Source organism: Trichophyton verrucosum (genome assembly GCF_000151505.1).
Source record: "Trichophyton verrucosum HKI 0517 chromosome Unknown contig00101_1.f1.exp, whole genome shotgun sequence".
In the NCBI taxonomy this organism is placed as follows: domain Eukaryota; kingdom Fungi; phylum Ascomycota; class Eurotiomycetes; order Onygenales; family Arthrodermataceae; genus Trichophyton; species Trichophyton verrucosum.
In genome coordinates, this window is record NW_003315572.1 from 75922 (window position 1) to 87995 (window position 12074).

At 47.3% G+C, this 12074-nt stretch overlaps 5 protein-coding genes across 5 annotated transcripts; 2 read left to right on the forward strand and 3 right to left on the reverse strand.

Moving 5' to 3' along the window:
• Positions 1–886: 886 nt before the first annotated feature.
• TRV_01213 (vacuolar sorting receptor (Mrl1), putative) lies at positions 887–1762 on the reverse strand (the record flags this gene model as incomplete). The annotated part of the gene is made up of 2 exons (XM_003024598.1): positions 887–1310; positions 1395–1762. The coding sequence occupies 2 exons, from the start codon at positions 1760–1762 to the stop codon at positions 887–889; spliced, it is 792 nt and encodes a 263-aa protein (XP_003024644.1).
• Positions 1763–2882: 1120 nt separating this feature from the next.
• On the forward strand, positions 2883–3974 carry TRV_01214 (uncharacterized protein; the record flags this gene model as incomplete). The annotated part of the gene is made up of 1 exon (XM_003024599.1): positions 2883–3974. One exon carries the CDS (start codon positions 2883–2885, stop codon positions 3972–3974), a length of 1092 nt encoding a protein of 363 aa, XP_003024645.1.
• A 173-nt stretch (positions 3975–4147) lies between these two features.
• Positions 4148–5889, reverse strand: TRV_01215 (tRNA-specific adenosine deaminase, putative; the record flags this gene model as incomplete). The annotated part of the gene is made up of 3 exons (XM_003024600.1): positions 4148–5474; positions 5607–5649; positions 5745–5889. 3 exons carry the CDS (start codon positions 5887–5889, stop codon positions 4148–4150), a joined length of 1515 nt encoding a protein of 504 aa, XP_003024646.1.
• Positions 5890–6751: 862 nt separating this feature from the next.
• TRV_01216 (uncharacterized protein) lies at positions 6752–8649 on the forward strand (the record flags this gene model as incomplete). The annotated part of the gene is made up of 4 exons (XM_003024601.1): positions 6752–6851; positions 6911–7575; positions 7632–7946; positions 8146–8649. The coding sequence occupies 4 exons, from the start codon at positions 6752–6754 to the stop codon at positions 8647–8649; spliced, it is 1584 nt and encodes a 527-aa protein (XP_003024647.1).
• Positions 8650–10491: 1842 nt separating this feature from the next.
• Positions 10492–12074, reverse strand: TRV_01217 (uncharacterized protein; the record flags this gene model as incomplete). The annotated part of the gene is made up of 2 exons (XM_003024602.1): positions 10492–11524; positions 11593–12074. The coding sequence occupies 2 exons, from the start codon at positions 12072–12074 to the stop codon at positions 10492–10494; spliced, it is 1515 nt and encodes a 504-aa protein (XP_003024648.1).

Here is a 12074-nt window from a genome sequence, read left to right on the forward strand (position 1 = left end):
AATTAGGAGCGTCGATAAGGTTTGGTGGAGTTGGTTTTCACTTTCGCAATTAAGGTTTAAGAATGTGGAGCTAAAATGCTTATTTTTTCCCCCTCTCGGGCCAAAGCGAAGCGAAGCGATGGGCAGAGAGAAGGAGGAAAAAACAAACAAAATATACGTAATGATGGTAAAAAAAAAAAAAGAGAAGACGAAGGAAAAGAGCGGATAATCCTGGCTTTGCTCGTCGGTAGACGGATATGCGGCATGTACTTGACATGGAAAATGTTGATGGGTTTAGAAGGCGTACCAGGAGGAGGTGGCAAAAGGTCGTTCCAATGAGCCCGCCATTGGAGGCTATCCAAAGTCGCTTGTTTGTAGGCCACAAGCTGAAGGATGCAGAATTGGCCACCACAAGGAGATGCAAGGAAAACAAAACACAGGCAAGCATATTCTATCCGCTAACATGCCTGGATGTCCCAATATATATATGGTATATGCAATCAGGGTTGAGGGTATATCCAGTACCAAAAACCAAGGAACCAAGAAATGTCTATAATAGGAACCAAAATGGAGCAAAACATATCAATCAAGGCGGGAAGTAGGTAGTGTGAGCGACGATCCCCGGCCACCATTATTTTGAAATCTCGACGTTTGGTGGTTACGCAAGAAGGGGAGCAATGAGAATATGGAGGTTATACATACCCCGACAAAACTGGCGGCACCACTCCACATCCCGTAGTTCGGACACTGCCTCCACCCTCGCTGGTGCATGACAGTTCGTTGATAGGCGCATCCACCAATAAGGTAGGCAGCTATGGCTATACCAGCACTAAAAGAGCAAAAGGGAGCATTGTCATCAGTTACTCACGCTCTGACCCATTCAGTTGGGATCGTAACCCGGAATGACCTACATGATTCCGAAAATACCAGCGGGACCAACGCCGCCGTCTGTACTTGCAGCAACGCCTCCACAGGCAGCTGCAGTTCTGACCTCGAAGAAATAGGAGCACGAATCGGGGCTACCGACGAATGAGAACGTAGCGGCCGGCGTAACGAGGTCTCGGTCGCAGAGAAAGGACATGAGAGTCGACTTCCTCCTTTCGACCTTGTCTTCAGGATCTTTCTTTTTGTCATCTCCCTTTTTCTTCTCGTCATCATCACCCTTTTTGCCCCCGTCCTTGTTGTCATTGTCCTCGTCGTCGTCGTCGTCGCCGTCTACGATTTTGCGTCTGAATAGTTTGTTTCCGCGGGATGGAGAAGGGCACGGTGAACCATCAGTATAGTTCAATACAAGTTTGCGTCCACGGAATAAGAGGGAAGATGATTGTTGCCTGTCAGGACGTTAGCATTGCAATTTTATTGCATGAGGCCTGCTTTTGCATCAAACACCCCAGGCTCAGTTTCAGATGGCTTACCCGATGGAATAAGTCTCCCCATCCATCTCGTAGTATGCGCTGATATTCTGCCATCTCTTCTCATCGACTCCAACGACATCCGTCAAGTTTTCTACCACAGGAGCGCAGATATTTATCGTAAAATTAGCTCCATAATCATGTCCCTTCACATGCCAGCTTTCATCCCTCTGATGGTCCGCATGAGACTTTTTTCCATCCTTCTTATCAAGCTGTACTGAAATCGCATTCAGATCGAAATAGAGTCCCGTATTAGGCGAGTGGATGGTGCATGGCTTCTCTGGCGCCTTCGGCTTCTCCTCCGCGGCGCCCCAGGCAACAGAGGACAGAAAGAGCACTTGTAATAACGAGTTCAGGCTATTGATATGCATGACAGGTCGTCGCGACAGAGCTCAATAGCTCAGGAGATGTCGACGCCGCGAGAGAACGTATTCGTGGTTGGAAGTCCGCGATCCTAGGCACCTGGATTCAATGGAAACGTGGTCTTTCGAAACTGGAGGCCAAGAAGAAAGCGCAGCCAAACCCCGCGCATATGATGATAGAAATGAGTATGAGCAGTGAGAACCGTTCAACGTTCATGGGTAGAATGATGAAGAAATTGCTGTAACAACTGCTTGCCATCGCCCGTCTCCGCTCCGATCTGGGGGACCTTCCATTATCAAGATGGATTATATAAGCAAGGTTAGTTATGTATTTTCTGGATCGACTTCCCCAAAAACTCCTTTTCTAGCCAGACTTGCAACCATCCAACATCCAACAACTAACAACCAACAGTTGACCCCCTTTTGATGATTACGACGCTCATTAAGGGGTATGGAATATATATTTGAGGACCTCTGTTTACGAATCAAGGACAGGATCGACTGAAAGTTTTCATTTTTGGTGGCTATATTATATTATTCGGATTTTCCTTTCTTATATCCCACCTATAGTGCCTGAAGAATTGATTTGCAATGGGGAAAGCGAATGGGTCAAATACTGCTTCAAAAGCGGCTCAAAAGCCTGCTGAAAAACATGGATATGAGTTCTGCGGCCCGTATGTTCCCCAGTCTTATCTTATTTAAAATAAGCTCACTTATTAACCTCTTTCTTTTTGGTCGGCTGCAGACCCGGTGCAACAGTTCTAGTACTCGGCTTACCTGTTCTTATCTATGTCTTTCCGTTCCTTTGCAATGATATCTCAGGATGTCCTGCGCCGTCCCTTCTAAGCCCGTCTTCATTGTCCCTAGAAAAACTCAAGGCTGAGGTTGGTTGGCCCGAGAATGGAATTAGAGGTTTTTACAGCACGGAAGCTACACTCTACGTTCTGGGATACTATCTTCTTAGTTTGGTTCTGCAAGTCTTTCTCCCAGGAAGGGAGCCTGAAGGAGTAGTTCTCGCGTGTGGAAGCCGTCACAAGTATAAATTCAATTGTATGATCTCCGCAACAACTCTCTCTGTGTGGCGCATTGGCTAACTTGCTCCCTATTAGCTTTCTCTTCCGCCCTCCTGATGCTGCTAGGCTGCGCTGTGGGAACCTGGATATATGGCGCTGAATTCCCGCTATGGACCTTCCTCTGGGAGAACCACCTTCAAGTGGTTACAGCCAACCTTATTATCTGTGTGTCACTGGCTGTGTTTGTTTACCTGAGGAGTTTCACGGTCCCTGCTCCAGGGCAACATAATCCTATGAACCGCGAGTTGGCTCCTGGAGGACAAAGCGGCAACATCATATACGATTATTTCATTGGGCGCGAGCTCAATCCAAGAATTATACTCCCCATTCCATTTGTTAGTGAAAACTCCAGGACCCTTGATATAAAGGCATTTTGTGAGATGCGCCCTGGACTCCTTGGATGGGTTATCATGAATCTTTCAAACATTGCACACCAATACAGAATAAATTCCGGCAACGTGACTTCATCAATACTTCTCATCACCGCTTTCCAGGCCTGGTATGTGTTTGATGCACTCTACATGGAACCAGCTATTCTTACAACCATCGACATTATTCTGGATGGGTTTGGTTTCATGCTGTCTTTCGGCGACTTGGTATGGGTTCCATTCATCTATTCTCTGCAAACAAGATACCTCGCTATGTACCCTCTTCAGTTGAGCCCCGTCAATGTTGCATTGATACTTGGTGCGCAGGGTGTTGGATACTCTATTTTCCGTGGGGCCAATAACCAGAAGAATAGATTCAGGACAAACCCTGAGGATCCACGAATCAAACATATCCAATACATCGAGACTCGCAGCGGATCAAGACTGATGACCTCTGGATGGTGGGGTATGGCTCGCCATATTAACTATCTCGGAGACTGGATCATGGCTTGGACTTACTGCCTCCCGACTGGTATGGCCGGGTTTGCTATGGTGGAATCTCTGAACCCTATTACAGGTATGATGGAGAAGCGTGCCGTTCAGACAGAAGAGTCGCGCGGGTGGGGAATGGTCATCACCTACTTCTACGTTGTTTACTTCGGAATCCTTCTCGTCCATAGAGAGCGACGTGATGAAGACAAATGCAAAAGAAAGTACGGTGAAGACTGGGCCAAGTATACCTCCAGGGTTAAGAGTAGAATCATTCCAGGAATCTACTAAACATGCCCACTTAATGAGACATAATTTTTTGTCGGAGCATTGGGGGCGCGTTGCACCTCTGAATATTGTTCATCTTGTTTTCAACATCGGCGTCGTGGGAGAAGCCGAATATGTATTCTAGTATAAATTTAGTGCTATTTAATTTGAAAGAGGTCATGATCCTGGTGTACGATCTATTGTCTCGCTTCCTCTTGAAGTCTACAGCTCTGAGGCTTTTCTTTGATCGGGGTATCGAGGACGGTGAGATCCCAGGCGTCGTCCCCACAGTTCCGTATCCAATTCTTGAGAACAAGCCGTACATCCCTCAATACCTGGGCCCGAGCTTCCAAGTACTCGCTCATGACTGTCTGTGACTTTAAAAAGTCATACGAGGGAGCCGAAAGGACAACTTGAGATAAAGATGAGGCTTCGTTATCATTGAGCTGTTGTGGCATCAAACCGCACTCGTTTAGAAGCTTGAAAATATCGCGCAGGAGAGCCCACATCCTGGCTCTAGATAATGCACTGGCCTTTTTAAACCCAGGCGAATTCAGTCGATAGCCCTGTTTGACTCCATTTATCAAAGTCTCATTGAGGTTTGTTGGCGGCGTTTTAAAGTACGCCTTGTACCAGTCTGGCTCCGAGAAAGTAGGGATATCATTCCACTTGGTTGTGAAAGGTGGCCGTGTTGAATTCGACGGAGGTGCAGTCCAAACTGCAGATACATTGCCAGTTTTCACTTTTTGTTCCGATGACTTGCAGGTAGGTTTTCCGTACTTCCACATGCTTTCGAAATCTTCCATTGGTAGTGGAGTTATCTTAAAAGGGCGAAATTTAAATTCTTCATTGGTTTTCTGCCCAACTTCCCATATCCGTCCGTTTAAGGGCCTCATTCGACCTGACTCCCCGCTACCAAATGACCTTTCACATCCTATACGGCTCAGTTCCTCCTCTGGCAGAACGATATTGGATATGTATGCATTTGGAGTTGGTGCAAGTAGCAGACTTGTCGGGAAGGAGAGAATAGATGCCACCTGTTTCAAGGCCAGTTTGTCTGAACATGACTTGCTAAGGGTCGACTCTGCGTCCGCGCGGGAAGGCTTTCGGCGCACCGCACCTAGTATGGAAAAATGGGCTCTGCCGTTTAGCAACACTTGCTGCTGGTCATCTGGGTTTCCCGCATTTCTTAATTCAGGAACAGGAGGTTCCCAAGGCGTAGCATCCTCCTGTGCAGCCATGCATAATTCCATACTAGCATCTCCGCAAGGTGCACAGGAGCAATACATCCATATCTTAACATCCTCCTTTATTCGAAAAGGAGGGCAGGGTATTGATGTCTGGGTATTGCTATCATCCAAATTCCATTGTAGAAATCCAGACCCAGAGCAATTCAGTAAATTGTTAGTTTTGTGGTTTGGTTCGTCAAGGGCTGTTAAGATAGATTTGCATTCTTCGAGTAGCCAGTGGTTAAAAGCACGAAGGGCAAGTATTTCGGCATGGCTGTCATGCAAGACAAGCCCGCTACATTGCGCAATTTGTGATGAAGATAGGCATTTTGCACCCGTTCTATGGGAAGTTGTTAGGCAATTATTTTACATATACTGGGAGATACTATCTCCAACATATGAAGGAAAGATGCAATTATATACTCACGCAACAGCAACACAAGTTAAAGCTTCCTCGGGTGTGTTCTCATCTAGAGAATCGATTAGTACACAATTAGACTATTAGTGGCATAACTAACGAAGAAGTTGGTTGTCAAGCAAATGAAATCATCAGCTTGTCACGTACTAGTTACCAAGACAATCCCACTTAGTGGAATCCATTCTCTCATGCCATTGCGATGGATAGTCGGTTTGCTGCGCTGTGGAAGTGCTTCAAAATGCGCATGGACCAGTGATGCAACACGGCTTTCAAGTGATGGATTATGACTCATGAATAGCTAATTTTCACGATGTAAAACCACAACCAGTTACGGGGTATTCACAATGCTATACTTGTCATATTTTTCTTTACATTAAATATTTCCTCACAGTTCCAGATCAAAGTCCTTGTGAGGCCTTAGTTAGAGTTTTATATCACGTGATCATTCCGTTCCACCGCCAAGCCCAACCAAAAAAAGGGCTGATGGTGGGTGCAGGCTCCCATTATTGAGGTCAGGTTCTAAACCATCGCAGCATGATTCTGGTCTGGTGGGAGTATCAGATCTGCATTTCAATGGAAGAGAAGAAGTAAATGTTCTTCGATAGATCTCTGGTCAGCCGCAAGCATGAGAGCCTGGAACTCATCATCTCGGCCAAGCGGCCCCAGGCGGACATCGTGGAGTTGAGCAGCCAGCATCCTCCAAGAACTAGCAGCGTGTGGCTTTCGACTAAGACGAGTGGATAATAGCAGCTCTTGCAGCGGCGAGTACATCTGGGGAACGAGCCATTTAGTTGGCTGGCTAACTGGTCAGTTACTGAAGGGATCAGCTGGTCATGCTAAAAGCATCACGGGAGTGTTACAAATATCGGCCCAAAACGGTAAGCTTGACGCCAGTCTACATGGGTTGCAGGTTCAGTCCGAAGTATATATAGCTACTGAAGACTCCCAAATTTATGGAGAACTGGAGGACTTGTGTTTTGCCTATTTTTGGCTCCCACAGGGCTGCTTCGTTTCGAAAGTGTCGGATACATGCTTGTTTCCTATCTGCTAGATAAACGATTTACCCGCAAAAGTGATTCTTCGAGTATTCCATCGGTCAGCCTCGATTTATCCTCACATAACAGTCAAGGTCTTGCTGTGTCCTGCGGAATCAAATGCGTCTAGACTTGTTGGCCGTTCTAAAACGGAGGAAGAAACCATCGTATAATCATGAAAGAAAACTAGGTTACAGAGATGACCAGGAAGTTTCCACAAGTAAGGTTAGCTGATACGTCTATCTCGCTCATGGAAACTAAATATCCTTCTCCGTATAGAATTTATCTTTGCAGAGCATTGCCTGCAAGGTAACGCTGTATACTTGAAGGTTGGAGTTGATACTGAAATACCCGCAAGAAACCTTCCACTGAAACTCCCCAACGGCCTATCATTGACGTATGGTGAAATACTCGGGCTGGTGGGCGATCTTTACGGGACAGATCAACCTATTAGTGATGGTGTTACCCAAAATGAGCAACATCATAGGTTTCTGAAAGCGTTCGATACACTGGCAAATGATACCAAATATGCTCCGGAAGAGGCCCCTAAACTTCTTGATATACTTCATGATGAAATGGAGGAAATCAAGAAGGCCATACAGGCTGGAAAGCCGGCATCGGAAGTCCATAATCGACTGAAAGTCGATTTAGGGAAAAGCCTTGGATTCGCAACTCTATTCCGACCCAGTGGGATACCATCCTTCTTAGGTCTTGCTTTGATCAACTTCGACCATTTTGGTACAGATTCAGAGACAGCGTATAATACTGGTCACAATGCTGCTATCCAATATGCTTTGCGTACGGACAGTGACCTGGCGGTGGCATATGCTATGAATGCCTTTGCAGACCATTTCCTACACGACCATTTTTCTTCCGGTCATCTACGTGTTCCCCGCCGTCAGCTTCATGGCAGTACTTTGAACTCTGCAGATGCTTGTTCTAAGGTAGGTAGACGCAGACACTTGATAACTCTAGCTGTACACGTGCTAATTACTTCCAGCTTATGCACGACGAAGATAGCTGCATCGGCTTGAAAGTCAGCAATCAGGATGGGGATTCATGGACCGCATATGGTGACTCACGATTGCTTGACGACGTGAGTAAACGGCACCGAGAAATATTCATAAAAGCCCAACAAGCATCAGTAGATGAGGTATTCCAGGCTTGGAGAGATAAAGTCGTACCACCAACGTTTAAGGCATGGAAATATGCGCCTACCATCGAATCCGCCTTGTCACCTCATCAGCCTCTTGCTCCGTTGTTCGTTATGTCTACAGGAGAAGACAAGAAACCAGTGCTGCTGAGAAGACGAAATGTCAGTGACAGGAAAACTAGAGACTATATATCAGACTGGACGTATACGGGAACTATCATAAAGTGCAGATGGAGTGGACGGTGGAACTACCCAATGACTCTCGAAGAATAGATTCATGTACCACTTGTCACTTACATCCCCTTTATTAATACATACGCTTGGTTGCTGTTCATATTACCAGCTTCATGTAGATCCATAGATAGACCACGATTTTCACGTGACCCCTTTGCGCCCGGGCCCCTGCGCAGGCCAACGTAAGCTAAACGGAAGCTTCAACCTCAGTGACATATCTCTTCAACTCTGCACATCAACAAAATTCTCCCAACCATACCACGCCAACCTGCTATTTCTGCCTTCGCTTTTCACCATGGCCGATAAGCTGCGTACCCTTCAAAATCTCGAGGCACTTCAGGCCCGCTACATTGGCACAGGACACGCTGATACAACCAAGTACGAATGGACATCCAACATTATCCGTGACAGCTACGCATCTTACATTGGACATCCACCGCTTCTCCAATACATGTCCATCGGCATGGGCGAATCAAAGGAAAAAGTTCGAGCCTCGATGGTTGAGAAGATAGTCCGAGGAGCAGGGAATCCGCCCGATGTGAGTTGCCATCCAGTCTCTACTTGGTGTTACCCGTTGAAAAGTCAAGAAAGTCAAGAAGCTAACATGGTCATGATGGCAATAGACAAGTGAATAATCAACTACAACTACCTTTTTGAACTTTTCGTCACGCGAGAATATGATACGGATCAAAGGAGGGGGTTGATGTTGGCGATAAATCGTTGCCCCGCGGGCTCGAGGAGTCAAAAATGCTGATACATGCCTCAACGGATCCCGTTGAACCTACGTGAGGGAATGCATGTGAAGCGGTGAAGCGAGACATTTGCCCACGAAGCATACTCTTATATTGACTTTCACCAGCTATGAACATGACAAGGGATACGAGATAAGATATTGAATCTTTGCCACGGTATCTGGCCTGCTTCGCTCAGTTTGAGCATATCTTGGGGATTAAAACGCCCTTAAAAGCCCAGTTTAGAGTTGACTTGCTTGGTCAGGATTATCCCTATTTTCAGCGCTTATGGTGTCGAGGAGGCATAATACCAGACAAGCCGTTCTCGTGCTCAGTGCTGGGCATATAACACATGTTGTCTACGAGTTCGAACCCAAATTTTTTAGACGAGTCAATACGAATTACAAGCGCGGACACCAGTTTGGACGATCCAAAAAAATTGAATTTAAATTTTTTTTTTTTGGGTTTTTATCTTTTACGTATTTTTGAAAGTATAGTAGCGAATTTGACGACAAGCGAATGGAAGACAGACGCAAGTAGTAGACGAAGCACAGCTCCGATGAAAAATGAAAGAGCAGAGAGCACAAAAAGTCAAAACCAGCATCCGATTCCTGGCTCCTGCTGCAGCTCCAGTCAATGGAGAGCATGCAAGAAACACAGGCCGCTCCAGGGACAAAAGTAACATGACCGAAATGAACAAGAAGTGAACAGCCAGCCTGGAGCAAAGGGGATGAGCCTAGTGAGACGGCCCCGGCGTTTCTGGCAAGCCAAAGATGCAGAAGCTGATGAAGAGAGAGCACGGCAGAGTCAACAAACACACTGCTAGTGAAGGGAGCAAAGGGTCGACGGTGGGAAACAATCGCAGATCGTTCGCAGCGGACACTCAGAGCTCCCGACGCGCACTCGTTAGCCACGAGGATGAGGCAGGCGAGGGCCCAGAAGTGGTGGACATATACCAGTCTTCCGTCCAAGAGCAAGCAGCATCCCGGCCCGTCCTAGAAAGGGGCCGGAGCCAGGAAAAACGACGGGGTAATGAATTTTCCATACCAGATGAGAAAGACTCCCACGTCAATGGGGCGCCGTGTGTCCTCATCCTCACCAATCCAACTGAATGGATCGCCTGTTCGGCAACCTGTACCGAAATGAGTTCCAGACAACGACACGGAAAGGGATGGTTGACTCCACTGGAAGGTTGATACCCGGGCGCAGGCTTCGTGGTCGGTCTAGCCGCCAATACTGCCTCTAGTGAGCGCTTGGGGTATATATACCAGTCCAGAAGAGACCACCACTTTTCCGCATCCACGACAAAAAAAAGGGGGGTAATAAATGAAAACATTTCCAGCCGCGAGGCATATCAGTCTTGATGATATCGTATGCGAGACATGAACAAAAGAAAAACAATCCTCCCTGGGATGTCATGAACAAAAATGAGGTAGCCGACCCGCCGGTTCTTCATGCAAAAAACAACAGAAAACATGAACGTGAAAATAAATCAAACACAAAAAATCAAACGCTTGCTAAAGAACGCATCATATAATAAAACCAGACATGAGGGAAAATGGAGAATGAAATGCCAGAGAATGCCACTGCCGCTTAATGAGGATTGGAGAACGCCGTCAGTCATGCGGTTGATGCTTATGGTGCTGGGTTCCTGTTGAGACGTAGGAATAGGTATGTTTGTAGTTTGAACTGTCACCGCCGGTACCGTGCTGTTCTTACTTGTTGGATATGGTAGCCCTTCTTTACATGGCTGTTCCGTACTGAAGGGCAAATTCAGGGTATCTATCAGCCCAGACGAAACCGTCCATGCCGGCAGCAGTACCACACTGATGCTGCACCAGCATGTCGGGCAGGAGGTAAGGGACAGCGGAGGCTAAGGTGGTCGGGCACTCGTAGAACTCTGACGTGGTGAAGGCGGCCGCCGAGAAGGGCTGGCAGTGTGAGGCGGGAGGCGAGGACAGAGACATGTCATTGTAGCCGATGTTGGGCCACATGTTCGGATGCGAGTCACTTGTCGTCGTGCTTGGGCTGGAAGGCAGAACATCCCAGGAGTCAACCGGGGAAGGCGATTGCTGGGTCGGGCTATGATGCCACCAATCATCAGGGCCAGTGGAAGAAGGAACTAATGGCGTAGAACGCACCACATCGACAATTCGTGGCGGAGGAGGGAGCAGAGGCACGAAGAGTCCCATGATGGCGGCTTTGGCTTCGTCTGCCAGACCACAGAGCAGCTCTCCGGCGCCTTCTTCCTCCATGCCTTCCAGTGCAGAGGCGCTTGTCCGGTATACAAACCGGTTGACAGCCTGGACGAATTCCTCCTGAAGCTTCTTGAGCTGGATCTCCTTCTCGGGCCAGTCCCATGTCTTGCTTGCAGTGTCGACAGAGTAGATTTCCTTATGATGGTCGATGAGGGTCTCGATAGTCTCTGGGGTCAGCTTAAATGCGACTTCGTTCTGCGAGACCATATCGACATGCACGACGTAGGCCTCCATGTGAGCGAGCTGGTAGTTGAAGAGAGCATCCACGAGCGGGTTCTCATCCTTGGGTAACTTGGACTCGGGAGCCTTGGGCAACATGATCGAACATAAATTCCAGATGGCGTTCTGGTGGGAGAGGATCTCTGTTAGGCATCTGGTATGCTGCCCGACGTTGTTCAGCGGTCTCTTCACTTTGTTCACTCGCTTTAGGGTGACGGTCATCCACTGTTCCACTCTTGATAGCACCACGGTAGGCGACGCCCTGGGGGCAAAGGCGGCAGCAGAGGCTGGTAGAAGGCTGGTCGGCGGCATCTTTGGATTATCTTGATCGCATTAAAGCCGTTTCCCTTTCCTTTGCATATATACTCAGTTGCTGGATCTAGGTTTTTATATATGATGGTTCTGTTGTATAGCAGCAGGTCGAGGGCAAAAAAAAAAAGAAAAGAAAGGCAAAAAAAAGAAAGAATAAAATATATAATAAAAAATATAGAAGATGAAGACGTTAAATATATTTGGAAGAAGAAGAAAAAGGTCAGAAGGGAGGTCGACGTGGGAGGGAGAGCAAAGGACGTTGGCACCTCTTCTTCTGTACGGGCAGAAGTAGATATAAAAGAAGCGGAAGGGGAAGGGGAAAGAAGGCTGAGGGGACGGCGGGCAGCAAGAGTGTATATGTATAAGATAGACGAACGTCCACCCACAACCCGCCGCGAACGAACAAGGCCAGGCCCGGTCAGGAAGAGTAAGAAAGGAAAAACCTTGGATGCTCTGTGGATGGATGCTTGTATCTCGTAGATACGAGCTGAGTTGCAAAAGCTTCCTCCTGCATATGTACGTTTAGGTTCTACCAG